Below are 25,238 nucleotides of genomic sequence, written 5' to 3' on the forward strand. Positions count from 1 at the left end.
TCCGCAACGGGAGAAGCCACAGCAGTGAGAGGCCCGCGCACCGCAAAAAAAAAAAAAAAAAAAAAAAAAGAGTTAGTGCTATTAACAACAACAACCAAAAAAGGAGTTGTGAGTACAAGAAAACCAGGAGCTCTGGGGATGGGGCTCAGGCACTGAGATTTTTTTCAACAGCTCCCCAGGTGACTAAACCAGGGCTGGGAAGCATGGATTAAGGAGAATAATCACAACATAGAGGAAGTGCGTCAGTGCACAAATGCATAAGATGCTTTGGAAACACAGGTGAGTTAAAAATAAATTAAGCCTGGGCAAGGGAGAGGATGTCAGGAAAAGTCACAAAGGGGAGGTGACATCTGAGCTCAACTTTAAATAGTGAGGGAAGGTGGTCTCTAGGGCCTCCCTACTTGAGATATGGTCTGCAGACCAGCAGCACTGACGTCTCCGGGACGCTTGTTAGAAACACATAATCTTAGGTCCCCTCCCAAACCTACTGAATGATAATCTGCATTTTAACGAGGTCTACATGGACTTCCCTGGTGGTCCAGGGGGTAAGATTCCGCGCTCCCAATGCAGGGGGCCGGGTTCAATCCCTGGTCGGAGAACAAGATCCTGCATGCATGCCACAACTAAGAGTCCGCATGCCGTAACTAAAGATCCCATGGGCCACAACTGAGACCCAGCACAGCCAAAATAAATTAATTAATTTTAAAAGTTTAAAAAATAAATAAAGTTTATTAACAAGGTCTCCAGGTTACTAATAGGCACGTTAAAGTGTGAGATGCCTTGGGCTAAACGGACAAGGTGAAGTGCATTTGCCATCATAAACCTCCCAGTTTAGATTCATCAATGGTTTCCTACACCTGAGGTTGGTTTTTCTATTTATCTTTTAAACCCCAAACCTAATGTTCTCAAGGGTTGACCCCAATGTCATTCCACGATGACATCTGCAGGTCTGAAGGTGAGGACTGAGTGTTTTAGTCAATCCGCTAGTGGGGAATGTATTTATACTACAGGTGTGGACACTCTCCGATGGCTCTGGAGGTTGGACAGGCTGGGATGTAGGGCCCTTCTGGCACCAGATTTAGCTCTCAGGGCAGATAGGCCAGTGTACTCGTCCTCAGACACATGTTGGGCACACAGCCTTCCTTGTGGGTACCATTTTAACTTGTGTCACATTTCTTAGGGATTGGTGGGGAGTTGGGGGTGGGTAGGCCCCTCTGAATGGCTGCACGTCCCACAGGCCAGCTTCTAGCCTCCAGGAGCCAACACTGTGTCCTAGTTTAATTCCAGGTTCCATCTGGGTGTAGGGATAACTCCAGGCCGACCTGTTTCAGCACAACCCAGGCCAATTTGGGTTTTATTTTAAGCCCCTTCTCTGTCCATCTAAGTAAGGAAATAAATCACTTTCCCCTGAAAATACCGTGAGAAATGAATTGTTTCATGCAAAGTGCACCTACCTGATGTGTTCACACAGGTATGGCAGGCAGCAGTCTTCCGTGGGTGTGTACTAGGGGAAACCCTTCCAACCTTGGCCGCATTTATGTGAGAACTGAATTAGGAACCCTACGTCCCGCTCTCACCGTGGCGCCAGGCACAGAGAAGGCACTCGATATGCCGTCCTTTAGACAACGCAGCTGCCCACACCGTGCGGCACGCGAGATCCTAGCTCTCCAGCCACAGATCGAACCCTCGCCCCCTGCAGTAGCAGCTCAGAGCGTTAACCACTGGACCGCCAGGGAAGTCCCGGTGCAGTTGCTTTAATGTCTGTCCTCCCGTCTTCTGTGGTGGCCGAGGCAGGTGCCGCGCTCCCTCCCGGCAGCGCCCACCCCACGTGTATGGAGACGGAGGACGGCACGAGTCCTCGAGACTGCTGCTGCCCAAGCTCCGTCCACAGACCTGGTAGCTGGGTTATAGACTCTGTTCTTGGACCACGCCCCCCAGTTCTAACTGAAGAGTTTGGGGAAAGCACCATCGAGACCACAACCTTCACCCGCACCAGGTATGCCAGAGTGTTATTTTTAAGTCCTCCAAGTAAACAAGAGTCTAAAGTAGTCTTCCACGGTATTATTATTTTTTTGGCTGCTCCACGCAGCTTATGGGATCTTAGCTCCCTGACCAGGGATGGAACCCACAACCCCTGCACTGGAAGCGCGGAGTCTTAACCACTGGACCGCCAGGGAAGTCCAGTTTTCCATTGTAAATAGCAGTTCTCTGAACGTTTTTCCTTCTACCTACATAAACCTCTTAACTGGAGAGAACGGTCCCTCTTCTTGGCCACGGAAGGCCACCTACCTGCATGATTTATCCCACCTAGCCTCTGGACTCCATCTTGCCACATCTGTTCACAGTCCTTACCCTTCTCAATTTTTGTGGTTATTATTTTCCCCCAGCCCTCCCGTCCTCCACTTGAGAGTACGCCTTCTTCCTGCATCTGTGACATACATACTCTTCTGGTTCTCCTTCCATTTCTCTGATCAACCCTTCTCTTCCCACCTAAATAAATACTCCCAAGCTCTTGTTTGCAGGCCTTCTCTCTTCCGCTTCTCTCCTTAGGAGTTTTGTCCACCTTGATAGCTTCATTCATTGAGCGCATCGGGGAGGGTAGTCCTGAATCTTTACCTCTCTCCAGCCGCAGACCAGTGTTTATAACTTTTTTTTTTTTTTTTTGGCGGTACGCGGGCCTCTCACTGCTGTGGCCTCTCCCATTGCGGAGCACAGGCTCCGGACGCGCAGGCTCAGCGGCCATGGCTCACGGGCCCAGCCGCTCCGCGGCTCCGTGGGATCTTCCCGAACCGGGGCACAAACCCACGTCCTCTGCACTGGCAGGCGGACTCTCAACCACTGCACCGCCAGGGAAGCCCAGTGTTTATAACTTTTTACTTGACATCTCCACTTGCTTGCCAGACCAAACTCCTCACCTTCCACTGGAATAGCTCCTTCGCCTGGCTTCCTGGTCTCTGTCAATGTCAGCACACAGGTGGAGGTTCTCAAACATCACTGAGCTTAACATCATTATTTTCCTGCCTCATTGGTTCCCTGAAACTCAGCAGCTTTCCATTTTCCAAAGTCATGCTCTCCCTTCTGCTGAGGTTTACAGAAAGACTGAACCAAATCAAAGTGGTTTCAAAGAGTTCTGTCTCAACTTACTCACAGCCCAGAACACTGATTATCTTTGACATACGTGGCCCAGACCAGACCCGTCCAGTTTCTTCCCAAGGTTTATTCTAAGCGGAATGAAGCTGCAAGGACCCTTGACACTGGGTCATGGAACTAGAAGGATGTGAACCCAAGACTTTTGTGCATTTGGTGGAGTGTCTGCTCGCTGTCCCCTAGACACACCCAAGCTTTCCTTCTCCATGTTAATATTCCCTCCCCTGCTTTCTACTAGTTGAAATTATACCTATCCATTGCTCAGAATTTACCATAAATAACACTACTCCTCAAATGCTGTAATCTCCCCCTCCTTTGAACCATGCCCGCTGCCACTGTAAGCTTCTTAATGACTGAAAGCTGTTTCCCATGCATTTCTCTATCTGTCACCGCCCCCTCCACTCACCCAGGCACAAGGCCTTGAAGACAAGTGCACAATACATGTTGGTTCCTAATTGTCAAAGAGGTATGTCTGATCATCAGTTTTTGTATAACACCTATTTCTTTTATTCTTACATGCACATTTTCACAATTTAATATGGGTGAAGTCAGGCTTCATCCTATAATCATTGGCTGCTCTAATTTAATTAGCAGCATGTTTTCTTTCTTGGTGGTACCTAAACTATGGGTGCATCTTACATCTGATAGTGTCTTAGATTCAGTGAAATAAAGTATCATTCAAGCATCCCTGATAACAGTTGTGTTTACTCTTCTATCTTCCTGTCTCTAAGGTGAATCGTTCCATTCTCAAAATTTCCTTAGTTCCTGTTCTCTATTCCTCCTGTTGTCTCCTTTTTACCTCATTTAATTTTCTACTTTTCTCAAGTAGAGTCAGATTATCACATTGCAGTAAAGCTGTGCTAAATCTGGTGGTGTCATTGGTTCATGGTCCCACATGATAAAATGCTATTTACAATTCTACATGTTTGCTACAGAACGAACTCCAGTTTCACTGTATAAGCTAGTTAAAATACATCTTTATTTTTTTTTTAAGTGTGATCAGGCCACCATGTTATATGAGCCTCAATTTATGAAGACAATGTCATCAGCAGCAGAGCAGTATTGGAATTACATAAGACAACCAAAGCAATAGGATTTTTTTTTTTTCTTTTTTTTTTGGCGATACGCGGGCTTCTCACTGTTGTGGCCTCTCCCGTTGCGGAGCACAGGCTCTGGACGCGCAGGCTCAGTGGCCATGGCTCACGGGTCCAGCCGCTCCGCGGCACGTGGGATCTTCCCGGACCAGGGCACGAACCCGTGTCCCCTGCATCGGCAGGCGGACTCTCAACCACTGCGCCACCAGGGAAGCCCAATAGGATATATTTAACGACAATGTATCAATAATTATCATTCTTTGAGTAGCACTGTGGCCTAGGAGAGTCTCTAGAGAGTAAAAGTTTCTAAACATGTCCAGGTGCCCTGTACCATCCAATTTCCTTGTTTATGTACCTTCCTTCTTCATTTGTCCCTGAAGCTGCGAGAGCCGCTGGTCTTGGGCCAGGCAACTCCATGGAGGGGAAGCTGTCCTGATGAGCACTGGGAGGGACTGGGGACCTGCTGTGACCCCTAGAGTTGCAGAAAGAGCTGGTCTCTCACCTCTTCCTACAACCTAGGATCCAGCCAAAACAGATGACTTGTCCCGCAAACTATACTCTGCAATCCCAAACTTTCCTGCCTCTCTCATGCCTTTGCTTAGGCCGATCGTTCCATCTGCAGCAGCACTTCTAACAGGACTTTCTGTGACTGTGGAAATGTTCTCTAGATCTGCACTATCGAATACACTAGTCACTGGCCACATGCGGCTGTTGAGTACAGCACTTGAAATGTGGCTAGCACAACGTGGCAAGAACTGAGCTTTGAATTCTATTTAACTTTAATTAACTTAAATTTAAATAAATATATAGCCAGTGGCTACCATATCGGACCACACATATCTAGCATGTACTTTCTACATGTGCACCTAGCATGAACATTTCTTCTCCAAATCCCCAACCTTCAGGGAGCAGCTCAGAAGCTGTTTTCTCCACGGGATCCAGTCTTCCCCTGGAAATCATTCTTCCCTTCCTTAGAATTCCCACTACACGTTGAACCATTTTTGTTGTGCTTAATACTTTTTTAACTTACACGTAATCGCATACCATATCCTTGACCAGTCCTTTTTCTGAGAGCTATACAAGAATAAGACATCTCTTACTCTTAATGTGGACCCTACTATATCTAGTGCAGGGATTTTTTAACGTTTTCTGCATGAATCTATACTAGAAGCAGAGTAATACACATTAACAATGAGGAATTGACGATGATTGCTGGGCAGTAAAGGATTAACCTTGACAAAGGAAAGGTTTGGGCCTTGGCCTGTAGCTCCTGGGAGGTAACTTCTAAACCCCTGGACTGTCCTGCCTGATTGGAGGGTCTCTGTTCACCTGGGGGCCCACGGTCATGCCAGATGGTCTAAGCTAACAATGTGATTTATGATGGGGTCTCAGGCTGAGATTTATCAGCTCAGCCTCTGAAGGAACTGGAGACTAAGTTCAGCCATACAGGCAGTCAGCTGTATCCAGATGGCCAGCCTCCAATAAAAACTACACTTTGATGGGTTTGGGTGATGTTTCCCTGGCTGGCAATACTCAATGCATGTTGTCATGCACTGCTGAGAAAAATAAGCACTGGCACAGGGCAGGTATTCAATATTTAATAAATGGTTGAATGGATGTATGAATGAATGATGTCCCTTAATATTGCAAAATCATGCGAGCTGCCAGACTCGCCCAGGTCAAATCATTTCCTGTCTGGGATCTGAGTTTTTTTTTTTTTCTTTCCTAGATAGTCACTTAATCCAGTGTCGGGTTTACAGATTTTTTGATTCCTATTTTGAATCTTAATTTCCTGTCTCCTATCCAGAATGCCCTAAGCTTGCCCTTGATTTCTCCCTTCCTTTTACAACTGAATCCTAGGCTTCATAAGGGTCTCAGAACATTCATCTGGGAGGCATTTGAGTCTTTTTTTATTGGAGGGAGGCTCTCATGAACCTGTTCACACACGAGAACAGAAGAAGACAGTCCCAGAGCGGCAAGAAGTGGGACACAACACAGCATGAACGATAAGCAAGCCCACGAGGCCTGGGGGAGGGCAGCTGGAGGGCTCCTGGGCTCCTCCGGGAGCCAGGATGCTGCTCGCGGTGGTCCAGGGGCTGCTGCTCTGTCTGTGAGGGGGTCACGCTCAGCAGGTCCACGTGTGGGCGGCTGGCCAGACACCAGAGATGTCCGTGCCCTTCCCCAGGCATAGCCTCAGAGCCCCTAGGCAAACACTGACCAATAAATTAAGTTGAAAAATATGTAGGAAGCTGGGAATATCAACCGGGAGTATTTGTCGATGGCGTGGGTGTTCTGGAAGATGCGAAGACCCACCTGGCCCTTCAGAAGCCCCTTCTTCTTGGAGGAGTTGGATTCACTGCTCAGGGCCAGGTGGACCACGATTTTGTCTTGCCTTTCTTCTTCTGTCAGAATATGGCTTCTCGGGTACCCGGCCAGGCTGTTGGCCTCAGACTCACTGTAGCTTCCACCCAGCATCATGGTTCTTGAGTGGAGCATTCCACACATGCATGGGAACTGTGGGCAGCAAACACAAGGGGAGATGTCAGGCATGTTTCGGCCTGTGAGAGGCCCAGAGGAGGCTTCCTGGGCCGAGCGTAAAGCCCATGGCTTCTCAGAACCACAGAAAAGGCAGAACTAGAAGCATCTCCAGAGATCACTTTGTCCAATGATTCTCTATCCTGGGAGCTCTTTAAACTGGCCGTGCCCAGGCTCCACTCCAGACTAATTAATTAAAGGCTCCCAGGTGATTCTACTATGCAGCCAGGGTCCAGAACCACTGATTTAGTCCAAATGCCCTCAATTGCAGAAGCAAAAACTAAGACCAAGAGAGGCTATACAATTCTCCTGGGATCAGACAGTTAGTGTCAGATTCAGGACTTTAAACACACATCTTCTGGTTCCAGCCGTGGACCTCCACCACTGTGTGCATGAATCAAAAGATGATTAGGTAGGAGGGTGTCCTTATTCTAAAGAATTCCACTTAAGGGTAAAGGGTCATGGTACCTATCATGTATTTTTATTTTTATTTTTTTATTTATATATTTTTTCTTGGATAATCCTCCAAGTTTTTTTTTTAATTGAAGTATAATTGATTTACAGTGTTGCATAATTTCAGGTGTACAACAAAGTGATTCATATATATATATATATAGAGAGAGAGAGAGAGACATACACATATACGTAAAACGTTTTTTCAGATTCTTCTCCATTATAGGTTATAACAAGATAGTTCCCTGCACTATACAGTAGGACCCTGTTGTTTATCTCTTTTATATATAGTAGTGTGTATCCATTAACCCCAAACTCCTAATTTATCCCCCTCCCCACTTTCCCGTCATGTATTTTTTAATAGTTCAGCTGCACCAACAAAAGTATGTTTATATGAGAAAAAGCTCACACAAAAATGGCAAAATGTCAACAATGTTGGATGGAGGGGCAGGGTGTACGACTGTATATTATCCTATCTTTTTCAACCATTTCTGTGAGTATGAAAATGTTTATAAGAAATTATAAGGTGGAGGGAAGGGAATGGTCTTGTCTAACTCCTCCCCAGCGTTTGAGTTAGCAAAGCTGGCTCCGGTTAACAGCTGGTTCATGAACCCATATTTGTTGGATGAAGGCTTTGCTATGTTTTTTTTTTTTTAATTTATTTTATTTATTTTTGGCTGCTTTGGGTCTTCGTTGCTGCGGCGCGGGCTTTCTCTAGTTGCGGCAAGCAAGGGCTACTCTTCGTTGTGGTGCTCGGGCTTCTCATTGCAGTGGCTTCTCTTGTTGCTGAGCACGGGCTCTAGGCGCACAGGCTTCAGTAGTTGTGGCATATGGGCTCAGTAGTTGTGGTGCATGGGCTCAGTAGTTGTGGTGCATGGGCTTAGTTGCTCCGCGGCATGTGGGATCTTCTCGGACCAGGGCTCGAACCCGTGTCCCCTGCATTGGCAGGCGGATTCTTAACCACTGCGCCACCAGGGAAGCCCCGAGGCTTTGGCATGTTTTGAATGACTCTATACAGGAAAGTCCAGTGCATTATAAATCAAAAGTATTTAAATATAATCCAAAGGTATTTGATAATAATCAATGTACAGATTATTGAAAATTTAAACAAGGATTCACATACCCAAGTAAAAAAGGTTTGTGTTTGGCTGATGCTGGCCAGAGGTATGACGCCTGCCTGATCCAGCCAACTGATCTTGGGTTTATTCTCAACCTGTTGGCTTTAATATGTTTCTAACCTGGCTCTCAGCCCTGTGGTGCCTCTGTTTTTCCATCTGGGAAAGTGAAATAATGACATTTCACACATTTCCTCCTATTGTCATGGATCTTGAAATACGCAGATGGATACCAGGAAGCTTTAGAATGCAAAAATAGATGAATGATTTTATGTCAAATCAGAATTACTTGAAGTATTTTTACACTTGAGGAAATCTGTGGTTTGGAGAGCTATTTTTTTAATCAGGCATGATTGTTTCATTACTATTTCTATGTCTTGTCCCATCAGCAACAATAATTAAGTAGCATGTTAATACATTCCTAGAATAATTAACTGATAGATTTTAAGAATAGAAGGTCAGTGAGAGGTCATCTATTCAATTCTTTGCATTTAGATAAAATCACACCCAAACTTTGGTAAAATTGTGAGATATTCTTATATCACTGGGGACTTCTTTTTTGTAAGACATGGGTCTCCTTTTTCCTTGCTCTAAACTGAAATTCTTTCTGCTAAAATAAAAAGAGACATTTAAGGTTTTGAGTTAGAATCAGGAAATGCCCCAAATTATGGAAAATCTCTATTTCCCACATCAGCTCATTTCTAAGAAAAATTAAGTGGCACCTGGCCCATTGGACAGGTCTGGATGATCAGCCAAAGAATTCAAGTACATACAGGGGAGCAGAACTATACTCTGCCTGCCGGCTTCAACCCAAAGCAGCGTGGGTCCCCTTCTGAACCACAGTGAACCTAGCAGGCTCCAGTCAACTTTGCCCTCGGCAGAGCAGAAGTCATACTTCAGTGAGCATCACAGTTGCCTGGGAGTGGGCTTCCCTGGTGGCGCGGTGGTTGGGGGTCCGCCTGCCGACGCAGGGGACGCGGGTTCGTGCCCCGGTCTGGGAGGATCCCACATGCCACGGAGCGGCTGGGCCCGTGAGCCATGGCCGCTGAGCCTGCGCGTCCAGAGCCTGTGCTCCGCAAAGGGAGGGGCCGACAGTGAGAGGCCTGCGTACCGCAAAAAAAAAAAAAAAAAAAAAGAATTGCCTGGGAGCTTGTCAGCAAGGCCAATTCCAGGGTGCCATCTCTGGAGATTCTGAGCCCGTAGGTCTGGGGTTCAGCCCTTAATCTTCATCTTTAATAGGCTGAGAAGGTGAATCCAGGCCAGGTGCTCCTGGGCTCCCATTCTGGGAACCTCAGCTCCACTGGGGGCCATGTTAACGTTGTGAACAGTGGCTTCTCTGTGGGGCAGCGGGAGAGAGAATTCGTGTCCTCCCACCGGTCTGCCTCCCCAGCAACCACAGCTTCTCAGCCTTTCAACCGCGTGCTTGACAACAGTGGAGAACAAGCCCTCACTTCCTGGCTGTCTGTTCCCATAGACATGGAGCTAGACTTGGAGCCCAAAGGGCTGTCCACGTATGATTTCCTCATCGCTCTTTAGCCAGCGTCGTATCATCACTGGCAAACACCGGGCCCATCATATGGTAACAGGTTAATAATGATCTGCCTGAGTACAAGTTATGTGCTGTTAATGGTTCATGGGCGCATATCCGTTGGATGAAGGCTTTGCTATTTTTTGAACGGCTCTACACAAGGAAAGCCTAACAGATTACAAGTCAAAAGTGTTTAAGTATATTCCAAAGGCATTTGATAATGATCAATGCACAGATTATCAAAATTTGAGGGAATTCCCCAGTGGTCCAGGGGTTAGGACTTGGCACTTTCATTGCCAAGGACCTGGGTTCGATCCCTGGTTGGGGAACTAAGATGCAACTGGTGGGGAAAAAAAAACAAAAAACTGAACAAATCCTCAAATGCTGAAGCAAAAGTATTTTGAAGACAATTTAAAATATAAACTCTTAAACAATCTAGCATATTTGAAGACAATTGGAAATATTTAACAGGTATAATGTGGGCATTAAAAGACTATTTTTAAAAAGGCAACAGGTCCTCTTTCCTAAAATTTAAAGCTCCCTTTGCTAAGGAGCTCCCAGCCAGCTAGACACACATAAATGTGGAATTTTCACGTCCCCTGATCTCTACAACTTTTAGGTAAACACCCATTTTGATCAGTACAATGACTAGCAAGGATTTGGTAACAAGTTGGCATTTTATTTCTTAATGTGATTAATAAGAGTCTGCATATGAATAGAATAGATTTTCCCTCTCTGCCCAGGTGCATTGCCCTGAATTCCCCATTTGCATTCCATCCCATAGTAGACTTTACTATAGTGCAGTATCGTATAGATAGCATAGTATTTTCAATGAGTCTAAAGGCTAAGGTTGTGTGTGGCTGAATTTTCACCGGGCCAGAGCACTGATAAATACAGGAGTTTTTTATTCTAGAACTTTCCTCTTGTCTGTTCACAGGCCATAGAGACATTCTCCCTAGACAGGTTCAGTAATGATAGTGATAATTTATGTGCATCTAGAACCACACACTTTCAAAACAACCCTCATATACATTTTTGTAAGGATATTGTGACCCTTACAATAACCCTGGGAGGAAGGTGGGGTGAGGGTTCTGTTATACTTTTTTTTTAACAGATGAGGAAACTGAGGCCCAACATAAATGGCAGAGTTGGGCCCAAGAACCCAAGTCTTCCTAGTCTTTGTCCAAAGGCTTTCCACTTTCTGGGATCCTTTGTGATGGAAGCTAGAATATTCCAGAACGGATCCTCCTCCTTTTGCACAAACATCTCCCTTTGCTCCATGAAAGCTCCCTCCTGCTATTCTCATCCAACTAGCAGCATGGGCTCCAACAAGGGAATGAATGAAACTTCTCTCACCTTCTCCTGCAGCTTCCGCTCTCTCCGCTCCTGCACGGTGGTCAGGTAGTTGACGGCCGCGTACTCCAGCACCGAGAGAAACACGAACACGAAGCTGACCCAGAGGTAGATGTCCACGGCCTTGACGTAGGACACGCGGGGCATGGAGGCGTTCACCCCCGTGATGATGGTGGACATGGTCAGCACCGTGGTGATCCCTGCAGCATCCAGCTTTAGTTCAGCCACTGACAAGGGTACACAGCTGCCCTCACATTTCACTAAGTCCCTTTTTTGTTTCAACTATTAACCATTTTATATTGATTTTTCTAGTATGCTTCTTCCAAGGTGTTATGACGCTTAAAGAGATTTTATGTATAGTAGCGTGTATATGTCCATCCCAATCTCCCAGTTTATCCCTCCCCCTCTGGTAACCATAAGGTTGTTTTCTACATCTGTAACTCTATTTCTGTTTTGTAAATAAGTTCACTAAGTCCCATTTTACATTTGCTCCCTCTTACATCTAATAGGAAGTGGCCAGGGCACGTTTCCACCTCATAGAGGTGTGAGGATCTGCAAGGATCTGCGCCCGAGCAGCCGACCCATTCTCCTCCCAGCCAACTGCCTGTCCCCTTTCACTCTGAGCCACTTGGGAGCCTGGGTTTCTGTGATGTGGTTGCTAAGATCAGCAGAGCTTTCCCAAAGGATCTGCTCAGATGTGGACTTTAAAACAGGGGCTGTGAAAATCAACTCTACTTCAATAAAAAAATAAAAATTAAAAAGCAGGGGCTACAGGACCCCTCTCAAGGAACCTTCCCAAACTTCAAGGAACCTTTCCAAACTTCAAGGAAAGAACACATCCTGCCTCATCTGAGTCCAGGAAGACCGTGGAAACTCCTGGAAGCCTGTCATACAGGCTTTTGTCCAAATCTCGAAGATGAGTTGCACATGTTTACTCTGGCATTTAGGGCCTGTGAATGACTAAACCACAGCTCCAGGGAGTACAGCCCTCTCCTTCCCAGAAACCATGAAATATGGGCCCTGCTCTCAAACTCTCAGTCTGTCTAAATAAGGCCAACGAAGTTTCTGTATTTGCAGAGTAAGTTTGGGCATTTGTCGAATTGTCTTATTTATCAAAGTACTGAGCTCTGATACTGCCAGTGGTGGAAGTCTACACCCCAGGTAGGTGCTATCTTTCTGAAATGATTCGCGCAGAGCTGATGCGGTTTGAGCGCCCTGTGGTTTTCACAGTGTAGTCTGGGACACTGAGGGCAGTATGTGAATGGAAAGCAAGCAGCAGGAGGCAAGTTCGCTCCTTCTGACTCTGACAGCCCATCAGTTAAGGACCCTGAATGATGATTTTACTTCTTCTTTACATAGTGATTGATTGAAAACAAAAAAAAACCACCCTATCACACCTTATCAAATGCTTTTACCCAGTGAAACTCTGGCGGGCACAGCTCTGCGGTCGATCCAGAAGGACACCCAGGACAGCATGACCATCAGGGTGGCGGGAAAGTAGGTTTGCAGCAAGAAGAAGAAGATGTGGCGCCGCAACGTGAAGTTAATGTAGAGACGGTTGTACCAGCCTGGGGGACACAGGAAGAAGCCAGTGAGGTTCCATCGCAGAGGCAAAAACAAACTCCTTCCCTGGGGGCCCTTCGTCCCCTGTCATCACACTCATCTTCAGCAGAAAGTTAAAAGTTAATGATCCAAGGGACGTCCCTGGCAGTCCAGTGGTTAAGAATCTGCCTTCCAATGCAGGGGACGTGGGTTTGATCCCTGGTCAGGGAACTAAGATCCCACATGCTGCAGGGCAACTAAGCCTGCGTGCCGCAATTACTGAGCTCACACACCACAACTAGAAAGCCCATGCACCACAACTACTGAGCCTGCAGGCTCTGGAGCCTGGGCATCACAACCAGAGAGAAGCCTACGCACCACAACGAAGAGCCCTCACGTCGCAGCAAAACGATCCCGTGTGCCACAACTAAGATCCGGCACAGCCAAAAATAAATTAAAAAGAAAAAAGAGTTAATGATCCAAAAAAAATAAAATAGGGAATTCCCTGGCGGTCCCGTGGTTAGGACCCCTTGCTCTCACTGCTGGGGCCCGGGGTCAAACCCTGATCGGGGAACTAAGATCCCACAAGCCTCACAGTGCGGCCAAAAAAAAAAGTTAATGATTGGTTGGCTTAGTATAATACATTTCCTTTCTAAAATCTAATCTCTCTGAGTCTCAGTTTTCTCATCTGTAAACTGGGGATACTACGATCTACACCATAGATTTGTTGGGTAGAAATTAGTTAATTCATACAAAGCACTCAAAACAGTGACACATAGTAAAAGTTATACCAGGAACTCTTAAAAATGGTTTTAGAAAGAGAGTTGATTTGAACTTGCCAAGAACAGAAGAGAAAAGAAAATTCTGTGGCAATGCACATCAGAGCAAAAGAGAAGAAAGGGATGGGGGTGAGGACTATGGGCATAAAGGGAAAGCAGGTGTGGCCTGTCCTGACACCAAGGCAACCTTGGCTGGGGCCCACTCTTCTCCAGTGTTTGATGCTGCGAACAGAAGGGCGGGGCTGGGGGCAGGCGAACGGGGAGATGGTGGCCATGCAGCGGCAGACGGTAGCCCAAAAGCTTCCCACAGCCAGGCCTAGGCTTCTCAGCACTGGGACAAAGGGTAAAGAAGTGAGAAGTCCTCCAGGGTCCCGTGGCTGCTGCAGAGCTGTGTATTGCAGCTCTATATTGCAGAGCTGTGTAGCATATAAAGTTATGTTGAAGTTCTAAATCCCACTGCCTGCGAATGTAACTTTATTGAGAAATCGGGTCTCTGTACATGTAATCAAAGTAAGACGAGGTCATATTGAGTTAGGGTGGCCCATAATCCAGTGACCAGTGTCCTTAAAGAAGAGGGATGTTTGCACATAGGTGCCCAGAGACACACCATGGGAAGATCAGAGTCACAGGGAGAATGCCACGTAACAACAGAGGTAGAGGTTGGAGTGATGCCATAACCACCAGGGCTAGTAAGAGGCAAGGAAGGAGTCCTCCCCAGAGCCTTCAGAAGGAGCACGGCGCTCAGGCTTCTGGCCTCCAGCACTGTGAGTGAACACATTTCTATCGTTTCAAGCACCCAGTTTGTGGTACTCTGCTAGGACGGCTCTAGGAAACTAACACAAGGGCTGACGGTGAGATTCAAGAAGAGTGGACAAATGGATTCTCTCAAAACTTCAAACATGGCCCCAAGGTCCAAGAAGAGGTCACACTACGCATAAGAAATGAATCTATAGCTCTGAATATAGGTAATAAATACATAGGTAAATCCAGTAATAAATACATAAATAAATAGGTAATAAATACATTTCCCCATATCGTTAAGTCAAACGACTCAGGTTACAGAATAGCGTGTACACTCTGACCCTACTTTTGTAAAATTACATAATTAAAGCAGGATGTCTGCTGAATTGTTCAGAATGACTACCTCTGACCATGGAATTTCAGAGGGCAGCAATTTTTAAAGCCTCTGCTTTTTTTTTTTTTTTTTTTTTTTGCGGTACGCGGGCCTCTCACTGTTGTGGCCTCTCCCGCCGCGGAGCACAGGTGCCGGACGCGCAGGCCCAGCGGCCATGGCTCACGGGCCCAACCGCTCCACGGCATGTGGGATCTTCCCGGACAGGGGCACGAACCCGTGTCCCCTGCATCGGCAGGCGGACTCTCAACCACTGCGCCACCAGGGAAGCCCAGCCTCTGCTTTTAAGTGTTGTTTATGTCTTGTTGGACTGGGCATTATTAAAATAATGAAAAGTTATTTTCATTGGAAGGGGAAAAAGTTAACACTGAAAAAGAATTCTAATGTGTTTTCTTCCACATTTGAATCCGACCATGGCAGAAGTTAGCTACCAGTGCTGCTGTAGAAGGCCAGTCTGGAAGTGGTGTGGAATTTCTGAATCAGAAACTGAGACAGGGAGATCTTCTCATCTGTTTTCAGGGATTCGTCCCCATTCTTCCAGTACAGCATGAGATCTTCATCTGTATATGCATCTTTGGGAAGAGGAAAATAAGTTAATTTTCCTTTTCTTCTGAGGCAGGAGCAGCAGGGCCATCCTACCTCAGCCAGGGATTAAATAGGTCTTATCCCTGGCAGGCAGTACTCAGTCTCATAGTTACTAAAATGGCACGGAGAGGGAATAAGGCAAAGATCTGTCATTACGAATACAGACACTTACAGCTTTCCAGCTCCAAAGAACAGGTCTGGGAGTCCAGGGGAAAGTGGCTGAAATCCATGTTGCACATGGCGGTGACTGTAATCCTAGAACCCAAACAAACACGTTGGCTCGTGCAGTGAGTTACTGGCTCATATACCTGCCCAGAGTAAGGAGGACAAAGACACAACCAAGGGCAGCTGCCTCTTCACGTCTACATCAGAAGCTCGGAAACCCAGGACTCTAACTTTTTTTTTTTTGGCGCGGTGCAGCATGAGGGATCTTAGTGCCCTGACCAGGGATCGAACCCACGCCACCAGCATTGGGAGCCCTGAGTCTTAACCACTGGACTGCCAGGGAAGTCCCTCTAAGTTAACTTTTAGAGTTTTGTCTTCTGTAGATGATGCTATTTGCTCTGCCTGGATCCCAGCTCCTGAGGCTGCTGGCTGTGCATGGCCCACACCTGGATCCTTCTCTGGGCATTGCCCGCATCCAGAGACTCATCTTCCCCAGAGATGCCCGAAGGTTATGCCTTGCCTCCGAGCCCCAACTCAAGGCTATTAGCACTGAATTCTGGCGAACTGTACAAGGTGTGGGATGAAACTGTGTAATCACTCAAGTCAGCCCAGAACCCAATCTGCAGTAGCACCTAATAAAGAGTCGCTATCGTTATTTTCCTAATTTTTGTTTATTACCAATAATTACCTATTTTTGTTTATTACCGATAAACTAGAATCATAGGCTCTCAGGGGTGGAGGGTACATAGAAGGTCACCGTCCCCCTGAGATCATTCAGGTTCAATTAGTCTCCTAACCTAACCTTAAGATCCCCGATGACAGGAAGTCAACACCTACTACGGTGGTCATTTCGTCTTTAGAGAGTTCTAACTATCTTCAGAAGGTTCAGACCCTCCCATGTAACCCACAGACCCAAACACAGTGACAAACTCTTCGGGGCCAAAGGGACAGCCCACACATATACATTTTTTTTTTAATAGAGGGGTTTTTTTGTGATGGTTTCTAAACCAAGAGTTGACTAGCTAATTCATTCCACAAATACTGTTTTCTCACCTACTGTGAAAAGCACAGTTTAGCTCTGATGATACAGTGGTACATCAGTCAAACAATCCCTGGCGTTGTCCACACATATGAGGATGCCACTGGACACAGAGACCATGACCCTGTGGACAGTTACCTCAGGCTGTAAAGCACCTGCCCATCCGGGAACACCCTGAGCATGATGTTGTCCGTGGTGGTGTCGTGGATGAAGGACCTTTTGGAGTGAACAAAGAAAACGTCGGGGACCCAGATCTTCTTCACCAGCCGGCCGTCGAAGGTCATGCTCTTGTTGCTGGTGCTGGGGAAGACCAGCCGCTCATCCTTCCAGTAATGCCGCAGGTAGAGGGTCATGGTGAAATCCTGTGGGAGTGGGGGGAGACCAGACAGAGATGGCTTACAAAGCTCTCTTCCTGACGGCCGACCCTCCGTCCACCACTGCGACGGACACCTCAGGCTCAGCCTCCAGAGTTGAAGGAAACAGTTCTGCAGCCCTGCGGGATGACGGCCAAGGCAGTGGCGCTGCTGCCACAGGAAGGAGAATGGCTCATGTTTGTGCCTCATGAGGTTGGAGCCCAAGAGACAGCACAGCCTCTCCTTCAGGCTTTGCAAAGGAAAATGGCAGCTGTGATGCCCACCGCCTGCCCTGGGGCCAGCAGGGCTGGATTCCCACAAAGCCCTGCACTCTCACCTAGACCTTTGCACACGTGGCTCCTTACCTATTGGCTAACCATTCAATTCAACTTAGCAGACACTTCTAGAAACCTGAACAGTCAAGTGTCCCATTTTGCCTTTTTTGTGTGTGTGTGTGGCCACACTGTGTGGCATGCGGGACCTTAGTTCCCTGACCAGGGCTCAAACCTGTGCCCCCCTGCAGTGGAAGCATGGAGTCTTAGCCACTGGACCGCCAGGGAAGTCCTAAGTGTCCAATTTTGGAGGGTTTCTACCATTAGGCTTGTAGTATCTTTAAAGGCAGAATTGTTTCCTGCCCACCCCTGAATCTCCAGACCCTAGTTTAGTGCCTGGCAAGGAACAATAGTGGATGCTCAATAAATATTTGCAGAATGGAAAAATGGGGGGAAAGGAGATGGGCAGCTGCATGTCTAGTATAATTTCAGCCTGAAAGCTTATCCTGTTAAAAAGTGTCTCCTCGTCTGCACAGCTGATGCCTGAAACCAAGAGTGTAGCCCTTACACCGTAGTCAGAGCTAATACATGAACGCCAATGAATAAATAACTACCCAAAAGAGCCTGTTCCAGGAGCAGGTGAAGGGAGGCTGGAAGGACGCATGCGGTGGCCCATGTCTGCTCGGCCAACCACACCCAGGCCCTCCTGCCTGTCCCGGAGGCCCGCCCGTGGAGGGGAGCCCCGCCCCACTGGCCCACCTCTGCAGCCCCTCTCTTCCCCTTTTTGTCCGCCACTCTTTCAGTTTGCAAACTCCCTGTTCTTCTGCCTCAGAGACCTCGTACGCGCTCTTGCTTGGCCCTCCCTACAGCTGTAAGGTCTCAGCTGAAACAAGGCTTCTTCAAAGACGCTCCGGTGCCCGCCTGAGCCTGCTGGGCGCTGCCAAGGAGTGAGCCGGGAAGCTGTGTTCCAGGCGGGCGCTGGCGCGCAGAGACCTGCAGAATTTGAAGGGGAACACGTCCACCTCCGGCGCTCCTCGAAGTGTGGCGGGTCCAGCCGCTCACGCCGCTAAAGGGGCGTGTTCAGAACGTAGAGGGCTGGGCCTCACTCTCAGAGACCGAATCAGGAAGTCTGGGGCGGGGCCTGTGTGCATTTAACACACACCCCCCACCCGCCCCCAGGTTTTACCTACGAAGCGGCAGAATCCAGGCTCTGGATTTCACTAAACCTGGGCCAACCTCCAAATCCCGGTTTTATCCCCTCCAGCTCTGGCCCCGCCCCCAGACACAGCCTGCCCCAGCGTGGCCCCACCCACCGCAGGCCCCCAAGGGACCTCGGCCACAGCAGCCCGCCCCGGCGCTACCTGCCGAGGGCGCCTCGTACCATGTCGACCTCTGAGATGCTGTCCAGGCTCTCCACCTGCACGTCCACGCCCACTGGGATGGCAGGGCCTGCAGAGAGGCAAAGACGGCTGGTTAAGGCGCCTTCCTCTCTAGCACTGGGCAAGCAGACAGCCCCTACCCCCTTCCCAGGGGAGCCTGAGCGGAGCAGGGGTGAGGCAGTGGTTCAGAGTCCATGAGGGTTTTCTTGCTACTTCCTGGTAGGTTGGGTGCCTGAGCTTTCTCCATGCGGGCTGGGACTGTGTCTACCTTAAGTGCCTTTCCTGGGCCAACATGGGTGTTTAACCCATGCTTGTTGCATGAGTGGATGAGCTGGATTACGTATGTTTATGCTTCCATAAAATGTTTTTTTAGGTTTTAATATTTTAAAAAGTCTTAAATGGGGAAAACAAAAAAACCTGTGTCTGTCAAGCATATTAATGAATGCTATTCCATTCACAGGCAAAAAAATGTCTCTGAGAGCATCAGGTGGCATCTGGGCAGGGCCTTCTGAGAGGAAGGCATTGTCTGGAGGCCAGCCCACTGCACCTGGGTCCTCTGGGCCCTGGCCAGGGAGTGCAGGACCCAGACATGCCGACCCCCTGTGGTCTGAGCTGGGAGAAGCTTAGGGTGGCCGGGGGAGTCTGGGTCTCAGGGAATGAGGACTGGGAGGGCCGGGGACTTTGGCTGAAGGCAGGGGAGGAGGATCAGAGATCCTGACAGGATCTGGTGGGCCAGGGCACTGAATGGGCTCACCGACTGTCCCCACACCTCCACGCTGGTAGCTTTGCTAAGACTTGCAATCCCACCATGAAAGATTTGGGGCTTTTGGCTGAGCGCGATAGAATGGGAGCATTTTATTTATTACTGGTGGGATTTAGTGGCTGTTTTCTGTGTTCTTAAACATGAAAGCAAATGAGCACAACCTTTTTTTTTTTTTTTTTTTTTAAAACCAGGGATCGAACCCGGGCCCACAGCAGTGAACGCACCGAGTCCTAACCACTGGACCGCCAGGGAATTCCCACAACATTTTATTTTTTATTTTTACTTTTCCCCTCCCAGATAAATTGGGTCATAAGCTGATCTTTTTATTTTCCTGTGCTCTCAACTGAGGGCTCAGGTCAGGCCCCAGGATAGATCACTGCTCTAACAGCCGGAGCCTTCTCTCACTCCAGGCTCCAGGAGGGCACTTCAGAGGGGCAGGGTGGAATGGCCAGTGTGAGGCTGAAGCCCCCTCCTCAGGGCTGACTGGCCTGCCTTCCTCCCCCGAGGGGCCTGCAACACGAGGGAGGGTCTGCCAGCAGCCTGGCTGGGGCCCTCTCCCAGCACCCAGACCCCTGAGCCCCTGTGCAGGACCGGTGTTCCCAACATCACCATGGGAAGCAGGGCTGGTTAATTCCCCGTCCTCTGGATGGACCTTCCTTCACTTGAGACATTAAAACAGCCCAGGGCTGGAGCTCTTAACCCGCATCACCTTTCCCCCTTGTTCCCTTTCTCTAAAGTGCCACATCCAGTTGTCCCAAGAGCCAAAGGGCAGAAACAGTATAGCTATCAGCCTCTTTGGACCCACTTCCCTGTGGCCTGGTTTTCAGATAATGGGCACAGTGTTTGACCAGCAGCTGGTTTTGGCAAAGGACATTTTCCAGATTAAATACAACAGCTTGCTTGGTGCCTGTCACTGTGTCTCTCTGTCCCTGGGGCCTGCCTTGCTCTCCGCAGTTCCAGCCGTCCTTTGGAGAGAAATTTGATAAAGGCTGTGAGGGTGGCGTTCAGCTTCTGGAGGTATTGCCCACATGGGAGTGCAGGTCAGGCTCCAAGGATCCTGGGTTGTTGGAAAACATCTGTGTGCTCAGGAGGCTCCAGAGCTGCACTCAGGGACTCACACCCCAAGCTTGAACGGGACCAACAGCTCTGCCCTCCTTGGTCCAAGTGCAATGGAGGTGACCTTTGCCTTTGACTTGCCCCACAGCCCAAGACTAACGCTCCACCCCCAGGTTCTCCTGAGCTCTTCATTTTGTGGCTCTTCCCAACCTGATTTTCGAGAAATTCTTCCAAATTACTGGTCTTTCTCCTTTTTCCATGAGCAGTTTTATGTTTACAGTATGATTGAGTCCTATAAGGTGTTAGAAAGAAAATAAGCTAACTAGGCATTTGTGCCTTGGCCCCTGAACACTGACGTGGGTTTTTCTACTTTCAGAGGGGGATCTGGTGAGCCAAGTGGAGGTCACTGGTGGAATTTCAGGCAGTATAGCCAGTGAGGCAACAAATTCAGAAGGGAAATACGTGTTTAGCCAAGAGCTTTTCTGGGTTCCTAGCCTTTCTGCAATTATTTCTCCTCACATGGTCCTGGAAAGCACACATTAGGGATTTATCCATTTTTGAAATAAAGCTATATGTCATTTCTGCTCCACTGACTCTACAGGAATAAATGTGAGGTAGAATTTTAAGGCAAATTAAAACAGAATTTGCCAACAGGCATCCTGCCCTAAATGAAGGTGTTTTTCAAGCAGAAGGAGCATGATCCAGAAAGAAAGCTGGAGATGCAAGAATGAAAGACCAACAAAAATAGCAAATATATGTATGATTCTAAGGGAACACTGACTATATAACACAATATTAACCATGTGTTGTAGGATTGAAAAAAACTAAATAAAAATATACAACACTTAAGAAGGGAGAGGTATAAATGGAGTGAAAGTGTTCTGAGGTCTTTGCATTGTCTGGAGGACGGTAAAAATAGTTAATTAACATACTAGTACTATAAGCCAAAGATTCATGTTGTTTTCTAGGGAACCATAAAAAAAAGTAGTAAGGGTATATATTTTCAAAACTAAAATAGGAAAGCCATCCCTGGTGGTGCAGTGGTTGAGAGTCCGCCTGCCGATGCAGGGGACACGGGTTCGTGCCCCGGTCCGGGAGGATCCCACGTGCCACGGAGCGGCTGGGCCCGTGAGCCATGGCCGCTGAGCCTGCGCGTCTGGAGCCTGTGCTTTGCAACGGGAGAGGCCATGGCAGTGAGAGGCCCGCATACCCCAAAAGGAATTTGTCTGTTTCTCGCAGGTTGTCCATTTTATTGGCAGAGAGTTGCTTGTAGTAGTCTCCAACAATGCTTTGTATTTCTGTGGTGTTCGTTGTAACTTCTCTTTCGTTTCTAACTTTATTATTTGAGTCTTCTCCCTCTCCTTCTTGATGAATCTGGCCGCTCTCGCCTTTTGAGACGGACCTCATTCTGTCTATGGAATGTGTATCTCTCTAAATAAATCCACTTCTTACATATCGCTTTGTCTCTCACTGAAGTCTTTCTGCGCTAAGACATAAAGAACCTGAGCTTCAGTAAGTCCTGAGACCAGGTGTGTGATTTCAATGAAAAGACAGTGAGTTCAAGTTCCAATCTGAGTTGTGCAGTTTCAACATGGATCCAAATAGCTGAGAGTTGTTTCCTGTTAGAGGAAAGGAATTAAACTGGGCTCTAGGCAGGGACAGGCTGTCAGATGAAGCAGCACAGCGCAGGGGGGCCACCATGGACAGATGTTCATGGCAGACTCGAGCACGGACGTGCAGCAAGAGAGAGGCTTCTACGACAGAAGAGTTCTGTCGGCGGGGGGTGGGTAAGCTGGGGAGGCAGCTGGGCCAGACCGTGGAACTTTCGGGACACAGAGGGACGAGGCGGGTCTGCATTTCATCCCATAGAATATGGGAAGCCCTGAAGTTTCTGAGAGAGCAGCACAGGGAAGGGGTGTTTCCAGAAGGTGAATTTGGCTACGAGGTGTGGTTTGGGGGCCATGGTGTCGGGGTCGGTAGTGCTTCTAGCCTTCTTATCATTATCATCCACGAAAGAGAAAATTTAATTTATTTAAGTATGAATTCATTTAAATTTAAATTAAATGCTAAGGAATAAGATGGGAAGGGAAGGTGGAGCTTTGGAGGGCCACAACCATTGTAACGTCTAAGATTTTTTTCACGCCCCAAGAAGGCATTGAGAATGTGTGGTGTGAGGAGGCAGATCTGAGAGATGCTGTGATGCATGAATTGATGCAACTTGGTTGATCTAGGAGGGGAAAGGGAAGGAGGGACGGGGGCAAAATCAGCAAGGTCTCCACGGTTCCCTGCCTGAGTCACCTAAGAGAAAGCTGACAGAAAATCAGCAGGTTCACTAAGTGAAGGCCGCAAGTATGGGTTTTGCAATCATCTCAAGGAAGCACAGGAGCCAATATTTCGTCTCCTAAATTCAGCCCTTTGGTGGTTGGATGTGGCGCTGGAAGGGTTCTCCTGTGCTCTAGAAGCTGACATGGGGAGAGTCTGCAGGCCCCAGCCACTGCCCCAACCTGCCCCTGGTCCCACCTTCCCCGCTCAGTCAATCTCGGCCGGTCCAGCCGTTGCCCCTCTGGGAAAGCAGACCCACACTCCACCCTGCTCTGTGCTGGTGACCTTCCATCTCTACAGTTTGAATTAAAAATCAGTATCATGCTGGTGAGGATGTAAACTGATGCAGCTGCTGTAGAAGAAAGTGTAGGAGTTCCTGAAAAAACTAAACATAGAACTGCCTTGTGACCCAGCAATTCCACTTCTGGGTATATACCCCAAAGAATTGAAAACAGGGTCTTGAATAGATGTTTGCACACACATGTTCATGGCAGCATTATTCCCGGGAGCCAAAGGTAAAAACAACCCAAATGTCCATTGACAGATGAATGGCAATTAAACAAGATGTGATATATTCATACAATGGAATATTATTTGGCCTTACACACTACAACACGGATGAACCTTGAAGGCATAATGCTAAGTGAATAAGCCAGTCACAAAAAGACAAATACTGTATGATTCCACTAACATGAGAAACCTAGAGCAGTCAAATTCATAGAGACAGAAAGTGGAATGGTGGTTGCCAGGGGCAGGGGGAAGCAGGAGTAAAGAGTTATTGTTTTGGGGCTTCCCTGGTGGTGCAGTGGTTAAGAATCCGCCTGCCAATGCAGGGGACACGGGTTCGATCCCTGGTCCAGGAGGATCGCACACGCTGCAGAGCAACTAAGCCTGTGCGCCACAACTACTGAGCCTGCGCTCTGCAACTACTGAAGCCCGCGCGCCTAGAGCCTGTGCTCCGCAAGAGAAGCCACCGCAATGAGAAGCCCGCGCACCACTACGAAGGGTAGCTCCCACTCGCCGCAACTAGAGAAAGCCCGTGTGCAGCCAAAAATAAATAAATAAATTTATTTTTTAAAAAAAGAGTTATTGTTTCATTGACAATTTAGGAAGATGAAAAAGTTCTGGAGATGTATGCTGGTGACGATTGCACAACAATGTGAATATTCATTCACCACTGAACTATATGGTTAAAATGGTACATTTTATGCTATGTATGTTTTAGCCCAATTTTTTAAATTTAAATTTTAATTTTAAAAAATCAGCATTGCACTCTTTCTCCTAACAAATGGAGGGGAAACCCCAGGCCTCTGGAGGTTCTCCTAACCAGGACACACCAGTGAACCAGGCAGCTGGGAGCTTAGACAAGATATTTTTGTTTCAACTGATCCCTGGGATTATTAGGAAGCTGCTAGATTTTTAATCTTTTCTTTTTCTAGACTGAAAAGGTCATCCGAGCGGTATCTAGTCTTAGGCAAATTCCTCTCTAGCAATTATTTTTAAATGTCAGTCCACAAGGAAGCCCCTCTTCGAAAAACAAGTTAGGAAGAGAAGACAGGGATGCAACACATACCCCACAATTGTTGACGGGCATCTTGTTGGCATGGCCTGCTGAGCGTGCATGGCTGCTTTTTAGAGGGGCGTGTTAGGCTGGGCTGGCATTAGGGCCGGTTGGGCCCAGGCTCTGCTTTAGACCGGGTGTCTGGCACAGGGCTGCCCCCAAGGAAGGCGGGCTTTCTCTCACTCACACAGAGCCATCTATGTGCTGTCTGCAAGCCTCCTTCCTCAGAGACACCCCACCCCCACCCCTGGCCAGTGCCTCTGCGCAGGAGTGAGAGGCTGGATGGAATGGAGACCCTCAGGAGGACCTGCAAGGAAGGCTTCTTGGCTCTAAACCATCTGCAGGTGCTCCAGGGATTATGGATTATAGCAATCATTGGAACCCCAGGCGGTGGGAAGCTCCCTCCTCTGATGGCCCCATCCAGCCTGCTTGGCCATGTTGCAGCAAAAATAGAAATAAGACTTTTCTGATAAACAAGGAAAATAAGGAAACAATGAACAGGCTGGGGAAACAACATAAACAGGTCCGAAAGAGTTAAGCAATCTTGGTTATTGTTTAGCTGTTACTACTAACAAACACTTGTAGCTAGACTTGTCCTTCACAAAGCTGATTACCCTCTGACTCCATACAAATTACCCGTTGCACCTGGCCTTTCTTCTCCCCTACACTCCCTTGTAGCACTCTTCATTTCAGAAAGGAGTTCACGGGCCAATAACTTCAGGGACACCAGACCCGGGTGCTGAGCCGCCTGATGCCAGCTTTGGCCATGAATTTGCAGAAGAAAAGAAATGCAAGACCTTCACTACTTTTGATCCTTATCATATACCCCTGCGAGCCGAGCCCCACGTATAAAATCTTCTCTGATTCCCCAAGGAGGCGGGCACAGTTCTTGAGGCGTTAGCCTACTGTGTCTTCCCTTTGCCTAGCAAGGAAAATCAAAAGCCTCTCTATTTCTTATCTTCCAGTTCTGTCTCCGTATTTTTTTTTTTTTTTTTTTGCGGTACACGGGCCTCTCACTGTTGTGGCCTCTCCCGTTGCGGAGCACAGGCTCCGGACGCACAGGCT

At 47.8% G+C, this 25,238-nt stretch overlaps 1 protein-coding gene across 2 annotated transcripts in view; it reads right to left on the minus strand.

Moving 5' to 3' along the window:
* Positions 1-6,443: 6,443 nt before the first annotated feature.
* The window catches only part of GABRR2 (gamma-aminobutyric acid type A receptor subunit rho2), a gene marked incomplete at both ends in the record, with an annotated part of 30,414 nt that continues 11,619 nt past the window's right edge, over positions 6,444-25,238 (minus strand). The window contains 7 exons of one of the 2 annotated variants that reach the window (XM_079716926.1): positions 6,444-6,755; positions 11,229-11,425; positions 12,641-12,793; positions 15,110-15,250; positions 15,436-15,518; positions 16,606-16,829; positions 18,474-18,541. In XM_079716926.1, coding sequence (XP_079573052.1) covers positions 6,444-6,755; positions 11,229-11,425; positions 12,641-12,793; positions 15,110-15,250; positions 15,436-15,518; positions 16,606-16,829; positions 18,474-18,541 — 1,178 coding nt within the window. Of the gene's footprint in view, positions 6,756-11,219; positions 11,426-12,640; positions 12,794-15,109; positions 15,251-15,435; positions 15,519-16,605; positions 16,830-18,473; positions 18,542-25,238 lie in introns of both variants that reach the window. The other variant, XM_079716925.1, reaches the window with a different exon arrangement.

Source organism: Hyperoodon ampullatus, assembly GCF_949752795.1.
Source record: "Hyperoodon ampullatus genome assembly, chromosome: 12".
NCBI lineage: Eukaryota > Metazoa > Chordata > Mammalia > Artiodactyla > Ziphiidae > Hyperoodon > Hyperoodon ampullatus.